The sequence below is a fragment of the Gorilla gorilla genome, chromosome 9 (assembly GCF_029281585.2).
Source record: "Gorilla gorilla gorilla isolate KB3781 chromosome 9, NHGRI_mGorGor1-v2.1_pri, whole genome shotgun sequence".
Taxonomy (NCBI): Eukaryota; Metazoa; Chordata; class Mammalia; order Primates; family Hominidae; genus Gorilla; species Gorilla gorilla.
The window spans coordinates 83,037,606-83,064,616 of NC_073233.2; the positions used below are offsets into that span (position 1 = coordinate 83,037,606).

At 52.0% G+C, this 27,011-nt stretch overlaps 1 protein-coding gene across 4 annotated transcripts in view; it reads left to right on the forward strand.

Moving 5' to 3' along the window:
• The first annotated feature begins 4,251 nt into the window (after nt 1-4,251).
• Nucleotides 4,252-27,011, forward strand: part of SLCO2B1 (solute carrier organic anion transporter family member 2B1) — a 66,771-nt gene continuing 44,011 nt past the window's right edge. The window contains exons 1-7 of one of the 4 annotated variants that reach the window (XM_019037343.4): nt 4,252-4,605; nt 15,844-15,974; nt 17,154-17,291; nt 18,972-19,134; nt 22,359-22,592; nt 22,851-22,949; nt 25,557-25,747. In XM_019037343.4, coding sequence (XP_018892888.1) covers nt 4,590-4,605; nt 15,844-15,974; nt 17,154-17,291; nt 18,972-19,134; nt 22,359-22,592; nt 22,851-22,949; nt 25,557-25,747 — 972 coding nt within the window. In that variant the 5' untranslated portion in view covers nt 4,252-4,589. The other 3 variants (XM_019037344.3, XM_019037347.4, XM_019037346.4) reach the window with 3 other exon arrangements.

Consider the following 27,011-nt stretch of genomic DNA (forward strand, 5'->3'; position numbering starts at 1 on the left):
CTTCAGGGGGCCAAGGTGGGAGGACTGCTTGAGACCAGCCTAGGCAACATAGTGAGACCCTGTCTCTACAAAAACTTACAAAATTAACCAGCCGTGGTGGCATGCACGTGTAGTCCCAGCTACTGGGGTGCCTGAGGCAGGAGAATCGCTGGAGCCCAGGTGATGGAGACTGCAGTAAGCCATGATTGCATCACTGCACTTCAGCCTGGGGGACAGAGTGAGACATTGTCTCTAAAAAAGAAAAAGAAAAAAAGGAAGAAAGAAAAGAAATAAAGTCTTCTCTCCAAATTTATAGATCTCATGATTTTTCAGTTATCACGTTTCATCTCTATTTCACAGATGAAGAAACAGCCTCAGAGAGCTTTGTACTGACTGGGTCAGGGCTGAACTGACACCCAAGCTCATGCTCTTTCTGGGGCCCAGAGCTGTCACTTTCAGGGAAGGATGCAGTTTCCAACACAGTGTGTATTCCCATAGGCTGGAGGGAGAAACTGCTGAGAGATGGAGGGAGTTGGAATCAGGGGAAGGCTGCTGTGGGGCGAAAGAGCCTGGAGGTGGCGGTTGGGGGAGGCAGCTTCCAAAGGGAGTGGTTGGAGGTAGGGAGAAACCTCCAGATGGGGTTTAAGCTGCTACAGGGAGTACGGCAGGGGCTATACAAGGGTGGGGCACTGGAAGAGCCAGGGGCTGTGTTGAGGTTAGGTGGCTGTGCAACCTGGACACCCACCCGGCCTGCACACCTGCTCCTCTCCTCGCAGTTAGGAGATGAGCTGTGTCCTGATGGAGAAGTTGTGCCAACAACGACAGGGGAAGCCCTGAATGCTTGGCAGGATGGGGCCTGTTTCTCATCAACCAGCTAGAGAGACTGAAGCCTGCTTATCTAGGGAGAGATAAACAGTGACTCCCCCGTGATGTCCACACTCTCCTGGCCTCAGTCTACCAATCTGAAAAAAGGAAAGGTTGAATTAAATGAGCTCCATATTCCTTCCACCTCCAACTTCTGAGGACCAGGCATCCATCCTTGCTGTCCTTGGCTCAGATCCCAGCCCCTGCCATATACTTGACATGGAGCCTCAGGCAAGACATGAGGCCTCTCTGAGCGGCAGTCTCCTCATGGGTGAAATAAGGAGGACATTGCCTTCCTTGAGCAGAGTTAACGAGCCATACATGGGAGTGTGTCTGCACAGCGAGGGTCTGACTCCAAGGCAGCATCCAGGGGGCAGGGAAGGCTGAGGCTCTGGCTGAGGCCCTCGCTTGTCTGCCTGGCCCATGGCTCATTTTTAGATATCCCCTTCCTGGCTGCCAGGCCAGAAGGGAAGTGGGAACAAAGATGCTGAGGTGGTAATTTGGAGCCGTTTTCAGGAAGAAGCCTCTGGGCGCTCTTCCCCTTTTCACCCCGCCCACACCCCGTCTTCTGAGCAATCTCACAGTGATCCTCAGGACAGGCCTGAGGTGGATGGTTGGATGTCAGGATCTCCATTTAACAGATGGGAAGACAGAGACCCAGAGAGGACAAAGGATCAGCCCAAAGTCCTACAGCAGGATTATGACAGAGCTGAGACCAGCCTTGAGGTCTTTAATCTGGGCCCAGCACTCTTCCTTTGTACCCCAAAGCAGATAGTTCTATAAAATGAAGAGTCTCCTATTTTTCCTGGTTTATCAAAAGGCATTTTCCTAAGTGGGTTGGCTTGAAGAAGGTAAGGGCTTGGGTTCTGCAAACAGCCCAAGGTTTTATGAACAGCATCAGGCTTAGCATGAGACACAGGGCTCTGTGAATGTTATGGGGCCCTGGAAGCAGGAGAGGTTTGCAGATTGTGCTAGGCTTTTGCCAACGACACAGGACTCTAAAAAAGGCATCAAGTTTTGTAAACTGTGGGAATCCACAGATGGTGTTGTGATCCACACGCATCGTGGCGCTCTGTAAAATGCACCTTCATATAATACTTGAACAAAGCACAGCAAACACCACACACTGGCAAATGGCAAAGCCCAGGTGCAAACCAGTGTGGTCAAACCTCAGACCTGGGCCACTCATAGCAGGAGCTGACTACGGGGTTCACCAGGGAACTGGTCTGAAGGCATGTTAGCCTATGTCTCAGAGGCTCCTGGGTACCTGACCCTTGCTCCAGTTCCACAGCTCAAGTTCAGGAATATTCTTGGACCAGGCTTTGCCAGCCTGGGGAAGTTGAGGTAATAAATGAAAGCTGCTCATGCCAGAGGCTACTGTATATACCATGCCCTGGGGGGTATTGTGCATTGCTTGACTCAAAGATCAATGAGATAGGCCGGGCGGGCACAGTGGCTCACACCTGTAATCCCAGCACTTTGGGAGGCCAAGGTGGGTGGATCACGTGAGGCCGGGAATTCGAGACCAGTCTGGCCAACGTGGTGAAACCCTGTCTTTACTAAAAATACAAAAATCAGCCAGGTGTGGTGGCACGTGCCTGTAATCCCAGCTACTCGGGAGGCCGAGGTACGAGAATCACTTCAACCTGGGAGGCCGAGGTTGCAGTGAGCTGAGATTGTGCCACTGCACTCCAGCCTGGGCAACAGAGAGAGACTGCATTTCAAAAACAAACAAACAAAAACAAAAAGATCAATCAGATAAACTTAGCCAGACAAGCTGGTCCCCCTACCAAGACCATTCCATGCACAGAACTTCTTCAGGCCCTGGGGCCAAGGTGGGGGTAACTGGGCTTCCAGAAAGTTTAAAGGGATCTTCATACCTGTAATTTGGAGTCTGGAAGGTTGCACCTCTGCCAGTCTTCATGAGGATTCACAATGCTGACGCTGGTCAGAAGGATTTGGAGAGATAGACCCAATTTGGTTTTCTCAAGTAGGGTCTGATCAGGTCAGACCCTGGGTCAAACCCATCAGGGTCTGGTCTTTCTATTAATCCAAGCCAGTTCTTGACCTTTCTCAGTGGAATGGTCATGTACTCACATTTCTGGTTTCTCAAAGACTCATTTATTCATGTAACAAGTATCTATTGAGTGCCTCCTGAGTGCCAGGGAGATCTGTGATTATTTCACACATTCCCTACATCCTACTAGCACCCTCATACAGCAAATAGGAGCCAAGTGGAGCTGGTGTATGTTTCTCTGTTACTGCACCCTGAAAGTTAGACTCCAAACCCACATCCTTATTCCACGCAAAGACTTTATTCCAGAGACAGGGTCAGGTTCACTTCTGCATCTTGGATTTGGGGAAACCCAGAACTTCCTCAGAGAAGATAGCCTGGGTGGAGGGAAAAGCCTGGTTCTATCATTAGAGGTTCAAGGCACCTACCACCTACTAGCTGGGTGATCTCTGGCAAGTTACTGAGACTCAATGCCTCATTTGTAAAATCAGGGAATAAATAACCTGATGTTACAGTGTCAAGGGGAGGACCCAGTGGGGCCTTGTGTGTGAAAGTGCTGTGCAAGCTGGGAAAGGCAAAGTGGATTTGCTTTCCCTTGCTGCCCTGTTCGGAGCCCCACCTCTGCCACTCCCTTCTCTGAGCTCCAGGCCTGCACGCTTGGCTTCTCTGTCCTTCACCGAACCTTCACAGTGGCTCTGCAAGGGATTACTGTCCCTTCTTTATAGATGAGAGAATTGACGCTCAGGGAGATGCTGGGACTTGCCTGAGATCACTTGACCAGCAAATAACAACTGAGGTGGGACCCAGATCTCTCTGGCTCCTGAACCTCCATCCTCAGTCCTCTGTCCAGGAAACTCTGAGAATTTCATATTTTCCATTCTGTTCCCCTCCTCCTTTGCCTAGATGGCTGAAATTGATGGACCTTCTACCATGAGCTCCACCCAGGCAGGCTGCCACTGGATACTTAGTGGACAGAGCCCCTTCTTGCTGTGGATCCTTGGAGCTCAGGGAGAAGATGAGGGATTTAGTGAGAGGGCACGTGAGCTTGAGGGGGACAGGGGTTCAGTGAAAGAGGACAACTGCTAGATGGGGGAACAAGGGCTCCCTATGGGGCCCTCCTATCAAGGGAGGGCACTAAAAGTTCTGTGAAGGGAACAAGAGCTTGGTAGGAGAAGGGCTCAGGTGGAAAATGGGAGTGCAGTGAGGAGACTGGGGGATGAGTGTGGAAGGTTGGGGAGCTTGGGGAGACCCATCAGCATCCCCCCTGTGCCCCCACCTCTCTGCTGCTAACAGAGCAGGGGAAAATACCTAAGGGAAACGCTGAGGCAAGAGGCTGGAAAAGGACAGGCTGAGGCTGAGCCTCAGGGAGGCGGGGTGCAGCTTCCTCTTCGCAGAGAGGCTGGACTTGAACAAACCCAGCCTTCTATACAATCGTGGAGCCAGGGCAAGGGAGAGACAGAAGGAGCAAGTGACCCAGGGAGACAAACACTTGGAGATACTTGGGGCTGAGTTTGAGCAAGACTCCCTAACCTGTGCCTGGACAAGTCTGATGTCCTGTGTGGCCCAAGAAGAACTGACCCTGTGTCTGGAGCTCACACCGTTATTGCATCCCTGCTGTGGCTCACCTGCTGCTGTCTCCAGGAGCCCCTGAGAAGATTTGCTTCCTCTCCCCCGCTAAGCTCCAGGTCCTGAGATTGAATTAGGGGCTGGAGCTCACTGCACTCCAGCAGTCATGGGACCCAGGATAGGTAAGTCCGAACAAATTAAGGAAGGGCCATGGAGAGCGAGCCTGGGGGACACGTTTCCAGAGAAAAGGGTGAGGCCGTAGAGCCAGAGTGGGTGGGATGGCTGCTCACAGCTGTTGGCACAGAGCCAGGCACATGGCCGGAGTTCAGTGAAGGTGTGTTAAATGAATGAGTGAATGACTGGAGGAGCAGGAAGGGACACTATTTACTCAGCTGGAGCCAGGGAACCCAGCCAAACCTCGTTGATGAGACCGAGACTTAGAGGACAACAGAAAGACAGGCCCCTGACCCCCTCTTCAAGCCCTGTTTCCCCTCTCGAAAGAGACAAAGATAGAGACAGACAGAGCAGAGAAAAAGAGAAATGTGTAGTCAGACAGTGCAGACAGGCAGGCTCAAACGAAGAGACACACAGGAGGTCGGAGAACGCAATATGAACAGGTATCAGCGAGAGAATGCAGGGAAAGGTAGGGAGGTCAAACCAGGAGAGAGGGCTGCAGCAGAGACTGGGAGAGACAAAGAGGCAGGAGACAGAGCAGGAAAGAGAATCAGACAGGGACAGGTGACGGAGAGCTACAGACAGACCTGCAGGCAGCGTCAGAAGATCCACCCAGAAGACCAGGAGATTGAGAGTGACCTGCAGAGACCTGCATGGGTCTCTGTGCAGTGAGGTCTCTTACCATAGAGTGGGGAGGAGGCTGGAGGAAAAAGGTCTTGAAGCTCTGCCTGCAGGGTGACAAGGAATCGCCTTGTAGCGAGGGCAGTGTTTCTGGGAACAGAGCACCTGGCCCAGCATTTTCTGGGAAGGCAGTATGGGTAGAAGAAACAAAGGATCTTTCTACTGGGAGAACTCCAGGTTAGACACCCTATAGCAGTCACCTTTGGCCTCTTTCCCAGCTGTTGATCCTCCCCTGGGCTGTGTGAGCCTCACAGCCATTTGGGCAAGGCCCCACTTGCTCCCAGAAGCCCAGCAGGGAGAGCTTCATAGGCCATGGAGACAGACCGGCTGAGAAGCAGCTGCAGGGACTCCAGGAGAACGCAGCCACGGCTTGGGGACTGCAGTATGGCAGGAAGGGTGGGATGGATGCCTCCTCTCAGGGCACCTCACAGGACAGATGAGAATGAGGTCAGATTTGGGTGGGATGGTTGGGGGGGCGGTGTGAATGGGCCATTGACAAACCAAATTCCCCATCAGCCTTGGCTCAGTATGGATGGGAGGGATGGAGAGCTGGGGGTGTGGGAACTAACTAGAGACTTTGGCTGCACTACACCTCCCCACAAGTCCCCCCAGTACTATTTTTCTGACCCCTGCAGGGCCCAGCTCTGGAATATTCTCCAGGTGCTCCCTGACCTTCCACACAGACAGCAGGAAGCTGACCCCAGCATCTGCCTGGTGGGCCATTGGGTGCCACCTCTAGCCTTGCTTCCCGAGACCCATTCTGGGCTGTGGCCAGGCTCACCACACTACTCTGAGGGGTGTGGGAATGTGGATGGGGTAGGACACAGAGCCTGCAGCCTGGGAACAGTCCCCAAGGGAGAGGGGAAGCTGTCCCAGTCAGGGCAGACACCAGAGAGGAGTGAAGGTCAGATCCGGCTCCAGCAGAGCCCCTCCACCCACTCACCACATACGCCTTAGGCAGCAGTTTCCCTGCCAGTGCCGGGGCAGCTGTTCACACACACACAGTGTGACTCAGAGATTTCATCTTCCCACCTGTTCACCTTTGCTCAGGAAGCCCCTGCCCACATCCCATTCTGGTGACATTTGCCCTGTTTTCCAACTCTTCCAAATGCCGACTCCTCCAGGAAGCCGTTCCAGATTCTTCCAGCTGGGGGTAACCTCTCCCATACGCTGTTTGATTACCTTCTCTTTGAGGTTCATCCCCCCTTGTTTCCGGTGTTGCTCTTCCTCTCTCCAGCCCATCTGTGTTCAAATGTAAGCGATTCTAGGGCAGACAGGTGGGGCGAGGGAAAGAACCAGCAGTCCCAGGTTCAAATTCCAGCACTGCATCACTGGCTTTAAGAGAACTCAGTGAAATGTCCTTCCCCTTTTCAATAGGTGAGAAACCGATGCTCAGAGGAGGCAAGCAAGGTCCAAGCTCACCCCAAAGTAAACAGCAGAGTGGAGGCCAGCCCCCAGGTCTGCCTGGTACCAGAGCTCTTTCTCTCCGTGCCATTGCCCTTGTGGTTTCTCTTCCCTTCCACCAATCCCACACAGGGTGAGCATGCCAGGGAAGGAGATAGCACTGCAAATACTTAGAAAAGTGACTACACCTGCATGTCTGTGGAGCTAGTGAGCTGCCCAGTACCATTGGAGGAGCAGGGGTCACTGGGCAACATCTTGGGAAGTTAAGCCAAAGAAGCTGATGGGGCCCAGTCACAAGGAACTTGTATGCCAGGTTAGGCACATGGACTTTGTCTTAAAGGCAATTGGGAGCTATAGAAAGTATCTGAGGAGGAAGTGGCCCTGCTTCAGTGGCCCAGAGAATCTGTGTCCTGGGAACATTCATTATAACCCCAATCGTGTACAGTACTTTTTTTTTTTTTTTTTTTGAGACAGTCTCACCCCGTCACCCAGGCTGGAGGGCAATGGCGCCATCTCGGCTCACTGCAACCTCTACCTCCCGGGTTCAAACGATTCCCCTGCCTCAGCCTCCCGAGTAGCTGGGATTACAGGCACTCACCACCACGCCCAGCTAATTTACGTATTTTTAGTAGAGATGGGGTTTCACCATGTTGGCCAGGCTGGTCTCGAACTCCTGACCTCAAGTGATCCACCTGCCTCGGCCTCCCAAAGTGTTGGGATTACAGGCATGAACCACCGCACCTGGCCATGTACAGCACTTTTATGATGACAAAGCACTCTGGGCCCATTTTCCAAATGAGGGACAGGAGTTCGAGACCAGCCAGACCAACATGGTGAAACCCCCCCATCTCTACTAAAAAAAAAAATACAAAAAATTAGCTGGGTGTGGTGGCACATGCCTGTAATCCCAGCTATTCTGGAGGCTGAGGCAGGAGAATTACTTGAACCTGGGAGGCAGAGGCTGCAGTGAGCCGAGATTGCACCATTGCACTCCAGCCTGGGCAACAAGAGTGAGACTCCATCTCAAAAACAACAACAAATGAGGAAATAAAAGCTAGGAGGAGTTCTGTTACCTGCCCAAGGCCATGCAGCTACTCAGCAACAGAACTGGGGCTCAAACTTGAGCCCTCCACTGGTAACAGAGCCCTTCCTGGCCTCCTCTTCTCCTCTTTCTGGACAAATCTGTACTGAAGGCTCCAATGTTCCCAGCCTGTGCCTGGTGAACATAGGCCTGAGGGAGCTGGCTCTGCAGGAAGCCTGCCCTGACCCCAGGGTCTCTGGTGCCAAAACAGCCTGAAGACGGTCATTTGGGTCACTTTGTGTTTGGAGCACTAGAGCTTCATGATCCGAGTGAGATGGGATAACATGGACCCCTTAAGGGGTCAATTTAAGCAGAGAGAGAGATTAGCTGGGACCACATGGAGGGAACGGAGCATGGCCTTGAGCCATAGCTGCCTATCTCTGAGCCTCTGGCTCCTTGTTTTAGGCATAGAGAGACTCTCCCTCCAGGCCCTAGTTGCTATTTTTTAGGTCATCCTGGGTCTAGATGGTGTAGCCAGGGTTACAACTGGGAACAGAAAGTCTCAGCTCAGGGTCCCTGACTGAGCTGGGAAACCACCAGAAAGTTTGCCTGGCCCCTCCGCAACCCTGCCAGATCTCCTTCAAGAAACAACAGCTGGAGTCTCACAAAGCTGGACCTCAAGCATGCTATTGTCCTCCCAGCAGACCACCCAAGGTCCTGCTGGGAGGAATTTCCCAAATATGACAGCCAAGCCCAATGCCTGGAGACACGCCCCCTTCCTGCCTTTGACTCTGTCTCCTCCAGAATGCTGGGCCAGGCCGAACAAGGAACTGGAGCATTCAGGGCCCTCATGCTGCCCCCATCCCAACTCATGCACACCACCGCAGTCCCCACCCACAGACCCCGTGCTCCAGCCTTCTCTTCCCCTTCATTTAGTTTAGTTCAATTCAACAATCTTGTCCTTTTATTGAGATGGAGTTTCACTCTTGTTGCCTAGGCTGGAGTGCAATGGCACAATCTCGGCTCACTGCACCCTCGGCCTCCCAGATTCCAGCAATTCTCATACCTCAACCTCCCAAGTAGCTGGGATTACAGGCACACGCCACCACGCCCGGCTAATTTTGGTATTTTTAGTAGAGACAGGGTTTCACCATGTTGGCCAGGCTGGTTTCGAGCTCCTGACCTCAGGTGATCCGCCCGCCTCAGCCTCCCAAAGTGCTGAGATTACAGGTGTGAGCCACCACGAGGCCAGGCGTGAGCCAGGCCTCAAAAGATAAGTGGTTTGCTGCGGAAGAAGAACACTCCAGGCTGAGGGTACAGCTGGTACAAAGGCTTTGAGGTGGAAAAGAACATGATGAATTTGGGGAATGGCGAGAATCTATTGGAGCCAGGGAATAATGCTCACTAGGGTGGGGGGTACGTGGGGTGGGACTGGCTTCCACTAGCCTTGACCTCCTTGGGACTGAGCCTGTACTCACGGTTTGCAGATGGAGCTGGGAGTTGGGGAGGGGCTAACCATTGTTGAGAACCACAGTATACCAGGCATAGGACATTTTCCTTTAATCCTAATAAAAACACTGGGAGATAGACACTGGTCACTCACTTACAGAGAAGAAAACAGGCTTAGAGAGGCTAAATCAGATGCCTTAGGTCACATAGCTACAAAAATATGACAAAACAAATATTTGAATCCAAAGTCTTCTCACCCAGAGGCTTTCAACAGGGAACTAACATGATCCACCAGGACTGGGGGAGTACAGGACAACCTCTGCCCTGGGGGAGTTTATTGCCTAGTCAGGCAGATAAGAGGGAAACATAAGTAATGCAAGAGAGTGATGCAGAAATTGGCCTGGGAGTGGGGTTTTATGGAGGGAGAGATGAGAGATGAGCTGGGCTGCAGGAGCTTGGCAGGGGGATCTGCAGGCCCAGGGAACCCTAAGCAACTTAGGAGGTAGGAAGGGCCCAAGGCAGGGGCTTGTGGCCTTGAAGTTGGCTGCCTCCCACCCCAACACCTCTGGAGGGAGGTGTCTGCCATTATCATGAGGAATGGATTGCCCAGCATCTGCTGCTGATGTTACCAGAAAGGGGTCTGGATGCAGACCCCAAGAGAGGGCTCTTGGATCTCGTGCAAGAAAGAATTCAGGGTGAGTCTGTAAAGTGAAAGCAAGTTTATTAGGAAAGTAAAGGAATAAAAGAATGGCTACTCCATAGGCAGAGCAGCCCCGAGGGCTGCTTATTGCCCATTTTTATGGTTATTTCATGATGATATGCTAAACAAGGGGTGGATTATTCATGCCTCCCTTTTTAGACCATATAGGGTAACTTCCTGACATTGCCATGGCATTTGTAAACTGTCATGGTGCTGGTGGGAGTGTAGCAGTGAGGACAACCAGAGGGCATTCTCATCACCATCTTGGCATTGGTGGAATTTAGCCGGCTTCTTTACTGCAAGCTGTTTTATCAGCAAGGTCATTATGATCTGTACCCTGTGCTGACCTCCTATCTCATTCTGTGACCTGGAATGCCTAACTCTTTGGGAATGCAGCTCAGTAGGTCTCAGCCTTATTTTACCCAATCCCTACTCAAGATGAAAATGGGGATGGAGATGGGTAAGAATCTCAATTCAATGGTTTTGGATTTTGTGGGGAGAGAGTCTGAGAATCTGATGGCCACAGCCTCTTCCCTTGAAGGGCTGATCCATCTTTCAGGAAGTTTCTCTAAAGAACAATCAAACCATTTGCTTTGGACGGACAGTCTAGGAAGAGGAAAAATATTGCTAATGAAGACAGTGAAATAGCAAATACCATCGTGTGAATGTAGACGGTAAGGTACAGTTTGGGTTTTTTAGCTCTCAGGCTGAATGTGGGGATAGATGGCTTTCATCCTCAGGAGATGCTTTCTGCACCAGGAAGGAGGGATTACAGTCCCTGCATTGTAGCTGGGGGCTTCAAGCCTGTATCCCTGCCTCCTAGCCCAGAGAGGGAGAGAGATGATCCAGAGATGGATGAATGGCGATGTCAGGATGGAGGGGTTTACCTGGAGGAAGACCAGGTGTGTGTGGAAGGGGATGGATCCAGCTGGGCCTGATTGCCTCAGATGTGCTTGAATATTTATCAGGAAAAGAGAGCAAGGGCCACCTATATGCCAGGCCGGCTGCCCCAGAGGCCTTACCTCTTTGAGGTCGTATAGAGGAGAAGAGATTTCTTGTCCTCATTCTTTGCTAGACTGGTGGCTGAGGTCCCTATAACAAAAGACAGCTTAACAGGAGAAAAGCATACAAATTTATTTGGCTTTTAAAAATTTAATTTACTTTATTATTATTTTTACATAGAGATGGGGTATCACCATGTCACCCAGGCTACTCTGGAACTACTGGGCTTGGTAATTCTCCCACCTCGGCCTCCCAAAGTGTTGGAATTACAGGCATGAGCCACTGCGCCTGGCCCAAATTTATTTAATATAAGTTTTACATGACACAGGGGCCTTCAGAAATGAAGACCCAGAGAAATGGGAAAACGTGTGTATTCTTAAACTTTTTAGTTTTTATTATTTTGAATTAAATTAAATTAATTAATTATTTATTTTTTGAGACAGGGTCTCACGCTGTCGCCCAGGCTGGAGTGCAGTGGCATGATCTCGGCTCACTGCAACCTCTGACTCCCAGGCTCAAGTGATCCTCTTGCCTCGGCCTCCCGAGTAGCTGGGATTACAGGCATGCACCACCACACCTGGCTAATTTCTTGCATTTGTAGTACAGATGAGGTTTCACCATGTTGCCCAGGCTGGTTTATTATTTTTTGATCATCTAGCCTAAAATGTCAAAAACTTGTGACTTTTTATGCCAAGTTTGATGAAGAAGTATATAGTTGTGGAAGTATTGCACGAAGAGGGTGTGAGCTAATGGTGATACACTTGGGGGAACTTAGCAAGGCCTGTTTGTTCAGATTCTTCTCTGTGTCCTTGCATCTTCAAAGTTAAGGCTGTTTTTTTTTTCTCCAGGTAGAAAGACAGCAACTCTCAAATGAGGATCTTATGACCTATTTCAGGGTGAAAGGTGGGAGAAGGTCAGAGTGGGGTGACTATCCTAGGTTTTATGACCTGCTTCTACTGTTTTCTCAAATGTGGCCAAGGTGCCATATTTGGAGAGTAGTGTGTCCTGAATTCCATCAGTAAATACTGTTATATTCACCTTACAAATGGGGAAACTGAGGCTCAGAAAGCTCAGGGATGTGCCCAGGCTCACACAGTGGGCTTGTAGCACATCTGGGATTCCAACCCAAGTCTGAGGCCTTAAAGACTATTCTCAGCCTCACATTTCCCTGAGATCTGTCCTTTGCAGCTGGGAGGCAGCCAAAGGAGGCAGAATCCTGGGCCTTTCCCACAGAGAGCAGGTAAAGGAAGGTGGTCCTTGCAGTCAGGCTGGTCTCTGAAACCTTGCTCCTCATCACCCAGACTCAGGTGGTGTGGAGAAGGCTGACTGTACCCATGAAGGGCAGCCCCTTGAAGGGTGAGTCTCTGACTGACCAGATACCTGGGAAATGAAGTTTGTGGCTGACAGACTTTCAGGAACTTGTCTGACTGTCTCATGAGGAGCTGCAGGCAGGTGGCTGACTGACTGCCTGAACGGACAGCTCTCCTGAAAGACAGTAGCCCGCTGGCTGGCTGGCTTACCAGCAGGTGGACACGATGTGCCTGCATGAGTGATCAGCCAAGTGACCGACTGACAGTCAGGCACACAGACCCATTGCGGGCCAGCTTGGGCTGTGGGTCCCTAGCCCCTGGAGCCACCTGGCCTTCCTGGGACCCCAAAACTTAGCTGCCCACCTGGGAGAGAGAGGGACTGGGTTTTTTAAACTAGGGCCTGGCTCCCTGCCCCAGGTCCCTTCATTCCCGCAGGCGACCACCTGCCCAGCCCAGGTTCAGTCCCATGGCCATCCCCTCCTCCTGTCAGGGGTGGCCCCTGACAAAGGCCCCACAGCACAGGGCAGGGTCTCAGTGCCCTTCCACAGGAGGACACGCAGTCCTGGACTGGACCATCCTTCCAAGGGGAGTTCCGCCCTGAGTCAGGGAGGTGAAGGTGTGCTGTCAGCGCGTCAGCAGAGACCCCAGCCCACAGGAAAGGCTCGGAGGGGGTGGACAGCCTGCCTGACAAGCCCCATTCAGTGACCAGCTGACCCCCAATACATGACTCGTGCTCCTCTCAGAACCCGGAGGAATGTGGCCAGTGCTTCCCTCCCCTGCCCAGAGGCACAGGCTGTGGACTTTGCCCTCCACAAACAGCCATATCTCTAAAGGATAAAGTACTCCCAGGAAGGCTTTGAGCCTTGGCAGAAGAGGCTGGGATTGAAGCTTCAGGGAGAGCCAGAGGTGAGGCTGGAGTGGGAGCTCACCTGAGGCAGGTGAGCAGGCTCCATGAGTGGGCAGGTGAGAGGCCAGGGGGTTGGAACTGGGGCTAGACAGGCTGGGGCACAGCAAGGATGCCTCCAGTATACCCAGGAAGCTAAGGGGAGGGTCCAGGGTCTGGCCTGGAGGCGGGGGCCTCACATTCTGAGCCGGCCCACAGGCTTCCACCCCTCTCCCCCATCCATTCCTTGGGTTTCCTTCAGAGCTGGGGCTCCAGGTCAGGGACTTCTGCTCCCAGCCTCAGCTCCCGCTTTCTCACCTGGTTGGCTTGGCCCCTTGGTGGACTGGCACTGCTACCTATGAAGTGACTTGGCTAGGTTTGGGTGGGCCAAGACAGAGAAAAGCACTGTGCTTCTTCCCCCTGTCAAACTTGTACAAGGAGCATTGAGTGATGTTGAGTTTAACACTTACCTGGGCTTGAGTCCTGGGACCAATGCTAACCAGCAAAGCTAGTTCCTCTGAGCCTGGGTGTCCTTATCAGAAGCATAGAGATAATAAGACACCAAAGGGACAGAGCTGTGGAGAGGGTTCATGGGCCAGCGCACAGAAAGCCTGTGGCATGGAGCCCAGACTACAGCAGGAAACCCACTGCGGCTGGTGAGAGGAGCTGAGGCTCAGAAATGGTCCCCTCCACCTCCTCTGGGAGCCTTTGCTTTGAACTGCCTTATTTCCTCCTTGCCTTTAAAGTGACTCCCACTGAGTGTCCCACGACACTCCTCTTCCCTAGGCCAATTTCCCATCTCCTCGTCAGGTGTCAGTTTTGTTTCAACAGTTCCTTGCTTCCTCTGAGTGTTTATGCCCCGCAGAGGGACTCCTCCCTAGCCACACGCACTTCCATTTCCTCAGCCAAATTCCTCAACCTGTTTGTATAGACATTTCTCCAAAGCAAGATATACAAATGGCAGTAGGCACATGAAAAGATGCTCAATATCATTAGTCATTAGAAAAATGCAAACCAAAACCACACTGAGATACCACCTCTACCCTATGAGGATGGCTATAATTGAAAAGGCAGACAATGAAAGTATTAGCAAAGATGTAGAGAAATTGGGACATTGCTGGAGGGAGTGTAAAATGGTGTTGCCACTGTGGAAAATGGTTTGGCAGTTCCTCACATAGTTAAACATAGAATTATTGTATATGAACATATGACCCAGCAATTCCGCTCCTAGGTGTACACCCAAGAGAATTGAAAATGTATGTCTACATACAAATTTGTACATGAATACCTAAGACTTGAAAACATTATGCTAAGTGAAAGAAGCCAGTCACAAAAGGCCACATATTGTGTGATTTCATTTATATGAAATGTTCAGAATATAGGCAGATTCATAGAGACAAAAAGTAGATGAGTGTTTGCCAGGGAAGAGGGAGGAATGGAGGGTGACTACAGAGGGGTACAGGACTTCTTATGAGTGAATGAAAATATTCTGGAATTAGATAGTGGAGATAGTTGTACGGCTTTGTAAATGTACTAAAACCCACTGGATTGTGCACTTTTAAAAGGGTGGATTTTATGGCTATGAATTACATCTCAATTTTAAAAATCCTCAGGCTCCCAGGTACCTTGTAAGAGAAGCACAAAAACTTCACCTGTGGTGGTTCAGGGCCTCCGTAGCCCCCTCCCTGAGTTTGTCTTTAGCCCTGGAGATAGAGTGAGAGTCCCCCAGATCAGAGGAATCCTGAGGTCAATTTTCAGGCTCCAGAAAGCATGCTGAGTGAAAGGAAACTCCTGCCGGTGGTGAGAGGGACATGAAACAATGGAGGCTTCCGGCAGGAAGTGGAGCCGCAAAAGGGGAGGAAGACCAAGGAGGCCTGGGCTGCCAGGAGGAGCAGGTGGTTTCAGTCTAAATAGAGGGGTGGAGTCTCAAGGTTGGACTTCCGGGCTCCCCACTGAGAGTGAGCTCAGGAGACCCTGGGAGATGCCTTTGAAGGGGCTCAGCTTTCCTCTCATTGCAGTGAGTGAGATACTGACGGTTACCATAGTTACCATGTGAGGAAAGCCAACGTGCATAAGGGAGGCCAAGGGTCCAAGACAGCTCTGTGTCCTCAGTTATCACCCCATGGGCCTCTGTCCACAAGGGTGTTAAATGAGACGAGCTCAGAGGGCCCTTTCTGCCCTGACCAGCAACATGGTCTGATGGTGTGATTGGGGGATTGGCTGGTTAGCTCTGTGATGACATGCACAGGGGTTCCCTGTGCAGGGGTTGAAATCTACTCCAATACACCCCAGAAAACCCTTTATTCCCTGACTATGGACCTAGCCTTGACCCTGCACCTGCCCCAGATCTCTGATCCTAGACCAAGCCAGACAGAACCAGGCCCAGACTCAGTCTCCAAGAGCACAGGATGTCTCACAACCCAAGGCAGGCTGAGAGTCTTCACGGCTTACCCTACTGCTGGGGCCACTACCTGCAGGTTTGTTGTGTAGAGAGGTCAGCAGCTTCTCCCTAGAAGGGAAGTTTTTCTGGGAGCAGAGTGAAGTGTGAAATAGGTACCCAGTAGGTATTGGATCAGTAGGGGCACAGGGATACACACCCTTTTAGGAAAGTCCCTTCCAGAACTGTGACCTAAGAATGAGGAAGGCTGAAGGTGATTTGATTCTCAGATTCTCATCAACCACTAAGAACTCTTCTTCCTGAAAGACCTTGGTTCTGAGGTCTAGGGCTATCTAATCAGGTCAGGGCCATTCTCGGGGATTCTATCTATTCTCTTTCCCTGGTTTTCTGTCCCTCAGGGCCAGCGGGTGAGGGACCCCAGGTACCAGACAAGGAAACCAAAGCCACAATGGGCACAGAAAACACACCTGGAGGCAAAGCCAGCCCAGACCCTCAGGACGTGCGGCCAAGTGTGTTCCATAACATCAAGGTACCTCTCAGGGCCTGGCAGGGGCCTCCGAGTCTAGAAGAGCAGGCTCTGCCACGTGCTGGCTGTGTAATGCCAAGGAAGACTTTCTCTGAGCCTCGGTTTCCTCATCTATAGAATGTGTGGCTGTGAGGATCAAAGGGATGATCTGCGAAAGCACTCAGCTGGGTTTCGGGCTCATGGAAGGTGGCCAGTACATGTTCGCTCTTCCCAGAGAGGAAAGGGGTGTTCTTGGAGTAGTACAGGATGAGGCACCCCTTGTTTCCCACTTTCCCAGAGAAACAGAGAAGTGCCCTGGGGATCCCGAACCTATGTGGATACTGGGAGTCCTAGCTCCACCAAGGGCAGCTGTGAACATCCAACGTCCACTGGAGCCCACTGGGTGCCAGGCGCTGTGCCAGGTGCCACTCACACATGATCTTATTTAGTTCTTACAATATCCCTGGGAACTCGGGCTGTTGTCCTCATTGTACAGATGAGGAAACTGAGACTCAGAACAGAGTGAATATATTAAGCTCTGTCATAAATACTCTATTTTTTAATCCTTTGAAGTTTTTCTTCTCTTAGGAATTCTCTTAGAGTTTTTCAGGAGGAGACTCCAGGCAGGCTGGGATGTTTGGGGTGGGGTTCAGTGTGTGCAGGTGACCTCACAGTGCCACTCTGGGAGAGGACTAGCGGGGGTGGGATGGAGAAGGATCTGGGTGAATCTGAGATAGCTTCCCTGAGAGAGGGGCAGGATGGTGGAACTGGGAGGAAAGTCCAGCCCAGCCAAGGGGGGCTCTGAGAGTCAGAGGGGCTCCCACCATTCCTGGCCATGGGAAGACCCTACTCTCGGTCTTGTGGCTCTTCAATAGCCCCCAGGCTCCTGGAGTGTACCCAGGATAGCTTTTCTAGTTTTTAGTCCTGTGTGAGAAGCTGTGAGCTACACCAGTAACCATCTCTCTCTGCCCCCTGCCTCCTCTGGCCTTTCTTCCCTTTCTCTCTTTCTCTCCCCTCCCTCCTCCTCTCCCTGTCTCCTTTGGTCTCTCTCTGTCTCTCTTCTGTTGGTCACTCTCCCGCCCTCTGTCTCTTTCTGTGACTCTGTTTCCCCATCTCTACTCCTTGCTGCTCCCTCTGCCTCCTTCTGCCTCTTTGTCTCCCCCTGCACCGCCCACCTGTGCCTGCCTCCGGGTCCCGCCACAGCTGTTCGTTCTGTGCCACAGCCTGCTGCAGTTGGCGCAGCTCATGATCTCCGGCTACCTAAAGAGCTCCATCTCCACAGTGGAGAAGCGCTTCGGCCTTTCCAGCCAGACATCGGGGCTGCTGGCTTCCTTCAACGAGGTACAGGCCCCACCCAGCCACAGGGGTGGACACTGAGGGAGGCTTGCACCGCACCTTCCACTAGCCTCCCCTCTCACTACCACACCTTAAGGCCTTCCCCTCCCAGTGCCCTCAGGCAACCCCTGTCCCAGCGCCTGCCTGAAACCTCAGAGCGTTTGCAGCTGTCTTCTAGGACTTGGACTTGGCTGTCTCCCCTTGGGAACCTCTAATGGGTCGGGTCCTGGAATATTTCGGAGCTAGCCAGGGTCTCCATATCCACCCACTCCCACTTTGTGTCCTTTACCTTTTCAGGCACCCAACTGTTGCCTGTCCCAGGAAGGAATCAAAGAAAGCCACTTCAACAGTAGTGAGAGAGGCTTAAATCGCATCAAGAGCAGAACCTCTGGGCCTTGGGATGGTGGGGGTAGGGATACCGCAGCGCAGGGTGTCTGTCCTTAGAACTGCCCGGGGATTCACAGGCCTGTGGGGCCCACAGCCAAGCAGGGAGGAGCAGATGAGCTGCTTTGGGTGGATTTGGAGATCAGAGTCCAGCTGTGCCCCAGTCCTTCAGTCCTTCCCCCGCCAGATGTTTTTACCCTGAAGGAAGTTGTCTTTCTCCCCTGTCCCCCAGGCAGATTCCCATGAAATTCTCCCCCCTTGGTAATGTGTCATATTTCTCACAACCCAAGGCCGTCCAGCTGCAGTGTCCCCAGATCCTCCTCAGCACCCGCCTCAGAGGTGGGAGGGGAAAGTCCTTACTTTGCTCTGGGAGTTTGGGCAAGTCACTCCCCTGTCTCTGGGCCTCAGGGCCCTATCTATGGATACGGCCACTATGGAGTGTGGCTGTCCTTTCCAGGGTCAGCCATCCCCTGGCTCCCCTGCTGATACTGCTCCACTCCCCCAGCGAGGAGTGTCTGGGACTCACCCAGGTCACCAATCAATAAGCAGCAGAGCCAATGCACCCCCTGCTCATGGTGGCAGAGACTGTCCCTGCCCTGCATGCACTGAAGTCACCTCCTGAACTCACATCCTAGGATTGTGATCCTAAGGCTCAAAAGGTCAAGCCTTGGGCCAGGCACGGTGGCTTATGCCTGTAATCCCAGCAGTTTGGGAGGCTGAGGTGGGTGGATCACTTGAGGTCAGGAGTTCGAGACCTGCCTGGCCGACATGGTGAAACCCCGTCTCTACTAAAAATGCAAAAATTAGCTAAGCATGGTGGCGCATGCCTGTAATCTCAGCTACTTGGGAGGCTGAGGCAGGAGAATTGCTCGAACCTGGGAGGAAGAGGTTGCAGTGAGCTGAGATCACACCATTGCATTCCAGCCAGGGCGATGAGAGAAACTCCGTCTCAAAAAAAAAAAATTCAAGCCTTGACCTGGCTTTAGACTTTGTTTATGACATTCCTGAAACTCGAAACCCCTTCATTTGATGGCCCATCCTTCCCCATGTTCTAACATGGGGTCCAATCTGTGTTCAAAAAATGGAATTGAACTCCTAGCTTTCTCCACTCTGCCCTCATTTCTCTCCCCTAAGGGGGCCGTGCGGCCCTTCCGAGGGGGACCCAGGAGAGGGACCCAGATGATTTTTATTCAGTCCATTATTCAGATGGGCATACGGAAGTTAGACATAGAGACAAGGATAGTGCAGGCCCCCAGCCCTGGGAACTGTTCCACCTTAATGGGTCACCTCATCCTTTTGCAGGTGGGGAACACAGCCTTGATTGTGTTTGTGAGCTATTTTGGCAGCCGGGTGCACCGACCCCGAATGATTGGCTATGGGGCTATCCTTGTGGCCCTGGCGGGCCTGCTCATGACTCTCCCGCACTTCATCTCGGAGCCATACCGCTATGACAACACCAGCCCTGGTAAGAGCAGCAGGGGCTGGGCAGGAGTGGGACGTAAGCCTCTGCATTGCTTTGCGCTGGGGCCCACCCCACAGGCATTCATCCGGCAGGATACACCCCAAAACCTCAACACCCCAGGACAGCTGCTAGTCCCCCACCCAACCCGGCTCCCCAGGCCCCAGCCCAGGTGGGTCTCTGGCAGACCTGGAGAGTGGGGTAGGAAGTAGGCCCTGTGCAGAGGGGTGAGGGTCTGCTTGTATGTCACTGTGGGTTTTTTTAGGTGGGGGTGAATTTACAACACAGCCTACTTTGAGGGCCTGGCATGCAGTAGACCCTCAGGAATTGCGTGTGTAATAATGATAGTGTCATACACTACTTACTATGCACCAGACACTGCTCTAAGCACTTAATGTGTAGTCACGCATTTAATCCTCATAAAAGACATTGGGAAAAGAAAGAATGAATGAGTGAATGAACAAATTTAAAAAATGAAAGAATTCTGGACAGGAATGGTGAAGCCATGTTCAGCCCAGTGGGATTTTGTTGAGGCCCTACTTGATAAATGGATGTCTCTTACAGAATGACCCTAACAACCTGATCATTCACTTTATTCCTTCCCTCTCCTACCCACTCACCCACCCACCCACTCACCCATCTGTCCATCCACCCATTCATCCATCATCTATCCACCCATCGATCCATCCACCTACTCATCCATCTATTTATCTATTCATCCATCCAATGGGACACGCAACAAACTCTTAATGCTGCCTACTTCATGCCTGAGCCTCTCAGGGGAATCAGTCCTTTTTACTCTAGGGAGCTCCCAGCCTGGGAGAGGAGACAGACAAAACAAAAAACAATTGTGTGAGGAGGGAAGCACAGGGGTGGGAGGAGCCCACACCCCAGCCTGGCATGGAGGAAGCCTTCCTAGGGGAAGAAGACTGTCAGAGAGCAGGTTTCCTCCCTCCTCCTCCCACCAGCTCTCACCTCTGAAGTCCCACTCTGTACCAGACCAGAGGCCAGGGATAGGGGAGAGAAGATGAAGCAGACGTAACCCAGTGGGGCGCAGGGTTGGCGTGAGCACGGGCAACTCTGCTACAAGGTATAGAGCCCAGCACCTTGGGAGGTGGCCAGAGGAGGCCATTAGAGCCCTGAATAGGGGAAGGACCCTGGCAACTGGAGGGAGCTGGAGGGGCTAGAGGAGGTGGCACTTGAGCTGCAGCTTAGAGAGAAGGTGGGAGTTGCAGGTGGAGGGGAGGGCATGGGTGCAGAGGCAGGAAAGTGGGAAAGCTCAGCGCGTGCATGAAGAATGCAGAGTCGTTCTCTAGGCCTGCGTGGAAACTTGTCAAGAGAACCGCTTGGAATACCAGAAAATAATACTTCCTCACATTTCTTTGTACAGAATTTTCACTTTACATTTTCACTTTTTCTGTGCAAGGTCACGCATGTTCTTCATCCTTACTACCATACAAACCCCTCTGCAATAGGTGCCCCTGAATCCTCAAGCAAAGCCCTTCTGTCTGAGCCTCCGTCTTTACATCAGCCCAAAGAATGGGAGAGACTGGGGGATCTCCAAACTCCCCTCCTGTTCTGACACTCCAGGCTATTCCATTCACTTATTCTTCATCCAGTACTGATGAAGTTGTGTTCTGTGCCAAGCCCTCTGCAGGGCACTGGGGACACAGGGATGGGGAAGGCAGACATGACCTCTCTAATAATTGTTGCATCTAATGTCTAGTAGGCCCCATGCCCAGGCACACTCACCACCCACCACTCTTAATGTTCACGACTCCAGGAGGCAGGGATTATCATTACTTCCTCACAAGTGAGGAAACCAAGGCTCAGAGAGGGGAGGAACTGCCCCAAGGACACACCCAGGTAGCCCTGCCTTAGCTGCTGTTCTGAACTGCCGAATTCTTCCACTTCTGAATTCCTTATCTGGAGAACTTTGTTCTTTCTTTCTTTCTTTCTTTCTTTTTTTGAGATGGAGTATCACTCTGTCACCTAGGCTGGAGTGCAGTGGCTTGAACTTGGCTCACTGCAACCCCTGCCTCCCAGGTTCAAGCAATTCTCCTGCCTCAGCCTCCTGAGTAGCTGGGATTACAGGCATGTGCCACCACTCCCAGCTAATTTTTGTATTTTAGTAGGGATGGGGTTTCTCCATGTTGGCCAGCCTGGTCTCAAACTCCTGATCTCAGGTGATCCACCCTGCTCGGCCTCCCAAAGTGCTGGGATTACAGGCATGAGCCACAGCGCCTGGCCAAATTTTGTTCTTTCTTTCATTTGAAAGATGAAGAAACCAAGGCCCAGAGTGGGTAAGGGCCTCTGTCAAAGTCACACAGCAAGTCCCAGGCAGCCTCTGTGGAAGGCTTCTTTCACATTCTTGACCTTGGTTCACATGGCTCTTTGCAGCCCAAGGGAGTGGCTCTCCGTGCTGGGTTGACACAGCTCAGAGTCCCAGCTCCATAAATGGAGGGCCGCAGAGAGAAGGCTGCTTCTACAGCCACATTTGGGATAATAATAGTGTGAGGGTCTCCTCAAGTTTGCTCACCAAATATTGGTGAGCTCCAGGGAACAAATGTCAGGTACTAAATTAAGAAATTCTTTTCTGTACTCTGCATCTGTGTCCCAAGCTCACACTGAACCCTCCCCCAAAGTGAATGCCAAGGGCCCCAGGGCCCTCCACAATCCAGCCCCAGCTGCCCCACCCTGCTCCACCGTGCCTTCAGCCCTGGCCTTGCCCTCACACTTTGTGATCTAGCCATTCTGAGCTTCTCATTCTCCCGGCACGATGCCCTTTCAAGTCCCTGGGTTTTGCCCGTACTGTGACCTCTCCCTGGAGCACCCCTCCCCTCCCTCTTTTTCTGGAAAATTGTGTTTATTCTTCTGGACCCAGTTCAAACTGCACCACCTTTGACCACCCCGTCCCACCCAGGGGCCACCGTTGCTATGGCACTTGCAAATGCCTCAGCTCAGAAAGGTGGTGTAGGGCAGTTTAAGAGCATGGACTCTGAAGCCAGACCTCCTGAGTTCCAATCCTGGCCCTGTCACCTTACTAGTTGCTGTCTAAGCATCAGTTTCCTCACCTATGAAACAGGCATAATGAGAGCACTCACCCTTGAGGTTTGTTGTGGGGCTCAAATTATTTTTATACACAGCACTTAGAACAGTACCTTCCCCCGGGGTAAGCGCTATTTAAGTCTTAGCTATTGTTATAATATTTTTTCATTGTCGTCTCTCAGAGGATATGCCACAGGACTTCAAGGCTTCCCTGTGCCTGCCCACAACCTCGGCCCCAGCCTCAGCCCCCTCCAATGGCAACTGCTCAAGCTACACAGAAACCCAGCATCTGAGTGTGGTGGGGATCATGTTCGTGGCACAGACCCTGCTGGGCGTGGGCGGGGTGCCCATTCAGCCCTTTGGCATCTCCTACATCGATGACTTTGCCCACAACAGCAACTCGCCCCTCTACCTCGGTGAGGACCAGTGCCATCCCTTGGCCTCTGAGGGTCAGGCCAGGCTCAACTAGGAAGAAGAGAGACCCAGGGTTGGGGCTGGAGATGGAGTCCCTGCCCCCTGCCCCATCTGGCAGTAAAGGTCCAGGGAAGCCCTGGAGAGTTCCCCATCCCTGACCAGGGGAGACAGAGTGTTCTTGCCCATCAGAGACTGGGCAAGCACTGGTCTGCAGAGGGAAGCCAGGGCCAGAGGATCCTAACTCAGGCTTTGTGTTGTAGGGATCCTGTTTGCAGTGACCATGATGGGGCCAGGCCTGGCCTTTGGGCTGGGCAGCCTCATGCTGCGCCTTTATGTGGACATTAACCAGATGCCAGAAGGTGAGCCTCAGGAGCACATGTTTGCTAGACCCTAGCTAACTGACTGCCACTCTCATAGGAGACATTGAGCCAGGGGACCTCGGTTCAAATCCTAGCAGCACCACTGACCTTGGGCAAGTCTCTTAGCCTCTCTGAACCTCAGCTTTCTCATCTGTGAGATAATCTCTGTCCTGTCTGTCTCCTAAAGCTGTGATCAGAGTCCAGTGAGATGGTGGAGATAAACTGTAAAGTGCCATCAAATTAGGAACCGTGGTTGCCGTCACTACTATTACTAGGAGTCTTCGCCTTGTTCCATACCCCACCTTCAACAGGCCCTCAGCCCCCTGCTCACACATGCTGTGGGGCAGGTGGAAGAGCGTACTCTCTTGCCTGTAGGGAGCCCCTATTTTTAGGGGGAAACAAGACTTGAGTTAAACAGAGAGGACAGTGCACACTGGAGAGAACTTTTGGAGCAGAACTTGGTGACTCAAAGTATTACCCTGGGCCTCTCTCAGATGGGACATTTACTGTGACCTCTAAGAACCCTTCTAGTTCAGACCAGCTCAGAGTCTAGGAAACTGCCAGGGGCACCATTTGGGAAAGAGTAGTTTCTGGTCCAGGCAGTGGTCAGAGTGGGCCAAGGAGTGGGACTGACGCTTGGTCTGAAGGTGGCCAGGAGGGAGGGGTGTTGGGGTTTCCAGGGCTCTGGAGTCCTCGGAGAGCAGTAGCGTACTCCTGTTAGAGCACGTCACTGTGGCATCTCAGCTCCCAACTCGTCACACCAAGCAGCTCCAGATGTGCCTCCTGCCATTCTCACCTGCAGACTTTCTGCCAGGTCCTGGGAGCCTCAGGTGACGTGTGTGTGGCTGAATGAACATGCACACGCTGCTTCTTGTTCCCCAGCTTTTGCCCACAAGCGCCTCCAGCCAGAACAGATCTGTGCAGCTCTGAACAGCAGCCACCAGGGACAGCCCCGCCCCGCCCACTCTCCTTCTGGAAGGCTGGGTCCAGAGTGTGGGCTCTGGCTGCGACCCCTCCCTCCCCTGAAAGAAAAGTCCTGGGAGTCAGGGGTTCCCTAGATTTCCCTGACACACCTCGGCTGCATGCAAGGGGGTGTGTTTTCTGACTCTGTTGACATTGTCCAGGCAGACGGGGCATCTCCACAGGCAGATGTGACATTTCTGTGGACCGACCTGCCACCTCGAAACTCCCTTCTCCGTGGGGGATTTCACAGGGTGGGCAGATCATGCCAGCTGCAGGCACAGACTGATAGGAGAGAAGCGGAGGGGTTGGAGAGGTGCATGTGTGAGCTCTCACCAGCCTGACATGGAGGCAGGGGAGATAACAAGTAAGGAGAGAATCAAGTCTAATCAGTGCAAAAGCCAAACCCATCCCCGGCTTTACAGGTGCGTTTGCTAAGTGCCAACTGAGTCCTCTGGTCCCTGCCTGGGAGGAGCTTAGGATCAAGCACCAGGGGAACCAGCTCTGTATGTGGGGTTGGTACATCAAGGAGCATTTGGTTTTTCTTGTTTTTGTTTTGAGACAGGGTCTCACTCTGCCCCTCATGCAGTGGCACAATCCTAGCTTACTGCAGCCTTGGATGCCTGGGCTCAAGCAGTCTTCCCACCTCAGGCTCTTCAGTAGCTGAGACTACAGGTGTGCACCATCACACCTGGGTAACTTTTTAATTTATTTGTAGAGACAGGGCCTCACTATGTTGCTCAGGGTGGTCTCGAACTCCTGGCCTCTAATGAGCCTTCCACCTCAGTTTCCCAAAGTGCTGGGATTACAGGCTTGAGCCACTGCACCCAGCTCATTTGTATTTTTATGAAGCATTTTTGGATGCTGTGGATATTGAAGGAAAATGTACACAACTCAGCCTTGTGATTAAGAAGTATGACGGGAGCTTTGTGTGTTCCAGCCAGGAGGTACACCTGGGATAATCTAGTCCCAATTAAACCTAGTGGGGGATCAAAATCATCTGGGGAACTTGTTAAAGGTACGGGATCCTTGGTCACCTTCCCACCCCACTCTGTGGTCATTCTAAGTGGGTCTTCAGTAAGGCCAGGTATTTTTGACAAACATCCCTGGGGATATTAATCATCATGAAGGTCTGAGAAACACAACAGTAATCCTAAACATTCATTTAAGAATAATAATCACAATAGTAATGAGAAGGAGGAAGAGGAGGAGGAGCAGGTACCTATATGGCACACACTCTTCTAAGTGCTTCACATCTATTTCGTTAATTTTCACAACAATCCTATGATTTGGAAGCTACTAATATCTATATTTCACAAAGGACAAAAACTGAGGCACAAAGAGGTTATGTAGGTTGCCCAAGGTTATGAGTTAGTAATGGAATTCAGACCCAGCAGTCCACCTCTAGAGTCCATGGCCTTGACCACTGCACTATACTGCCTTGGTAGTTGAAGAAGCCAAGGCTCGGAAAGGGCCAAGGACTTGCCCAGGGTCACACAGGACACACCTGGCAGAGCAGACTGGAACTCAGGTCTCCTGACTCCCAGCCTGGGCCACCTCATGTCTCAGAGGCCAGTCCCAGGATGGCGGCTTAGAAGTGACAGCCTATCATCCTGACCCTAATGTCACCATGCTCTTCTCTTCCAGGTGGTATCAGCCTGACCATAAAGGACCCCCGATGGGTGGGTGCCTGGTGGCTGGGTTTCCTCATCGCTGCCGGTGCAGTGGCCCTGGCTGCCATCCCCTACTTCTTCTTCCCCAAGGAAATGCCCAAGGAAAAACGTGAGCTTCAGTTTCGGCGAAAGGTCTTAGCAGTCACAGACTCACCTGCCAGGAAGGTAAGCTCCCTCCATGTCACCTGACTGGGTCCAGGCTCCAGCACCACCCACTTGTTCTCCTTTGTAACATTACACTTCGGCTGGGCGTGGTGGTTCACATCTGTAGTTCCAGCACTTTGGGAGGCCGAGGCGGTCGGATCACGAGGTCAGGAGATCGAGACCATCCTGGCTAACACAGTGAAACCCCGTCTCTACTAAAAATACAAAAAATTAGCCGGGCATGGTGGTGGGCGCCTGTAGTCCCAGCTACTCAGGAGGCTGAGGCAGAAGAATCGCTTGAACCCGGGAGGTGGAGGTTGCAGTGAGCCGAGATTGCACCACTGCACTCCAGCCTGGGCGACAAAGCAAGACTCCGTCTCAAAAAAAAAAAAAAAAAAAATTACACTGCATCCCCACTGGGCACTATACTTTCTGCCTGGGCTCCATCACATCTTTCTGACAGCCTTGCACAGTGAATATCACCTGCTGTCTCCACAGCTGAGGAGACCCAGAGCCAGTGTTGGAAAGTGACTTACCCAAGATCACAAAGCCAGCAAGCAAGGCAGCACTGGGATGAGAACCCGCACCTTTCTGAGCCCATGCCCCTCGTACTAACCACTACAATATGGCCTCTGTGCTCATCACTTAAAGTTTTTGTCAATTCTGAATGTGCCATAGGAATGTTAAGAATTGGGAGGGTGGGTAGGATCGTCTGGGAAGACTTCCCTGAAGAGGAGGGATTTCAGCTGGACTTTGAAGGATTTGTGGAAGCACAGAAAGGAGAGAGGAACAGAGATTCTGGGCACAGAAGCACCCTGCATGAAGGATTTGGCTGTAGAAATAAACCTGGCCCTTTCGGGGACAGAGAAGGGAACAAACATGCACGGAGTGCAGGCCCCAGGCTGGATCTGAAGATCAGTCCGTGGCCTCCACCCTTCCAGCGGGCACAGTCTAGGGAGGACACAGACTCACGGACAAGTCACGACCGGTGTGATGCTCCAGGGGTATCTAGAATCCTCCTCCTCCGCTCTTGGGGCAGGTGGGTCTCTCCTCAGAAGCGGACACAGAGGCCTGGCCCAGTGGAGGGATTTGCCCAGGGTCACAAAACTGGTAGGAGAGGACAGGATCATGTGAGCCACCAGGCAGGATAGCCATTCTGGGCCAGGGACTTCCAAGTTTTTCAGATACCCACAAAAACACGAGGCCTGAAAAACAACAAATTGGCTTCAAATTAAAAAGAAAATGACAAAATAGAAACAATTTTTAAAGTTTATTTATTTATTTT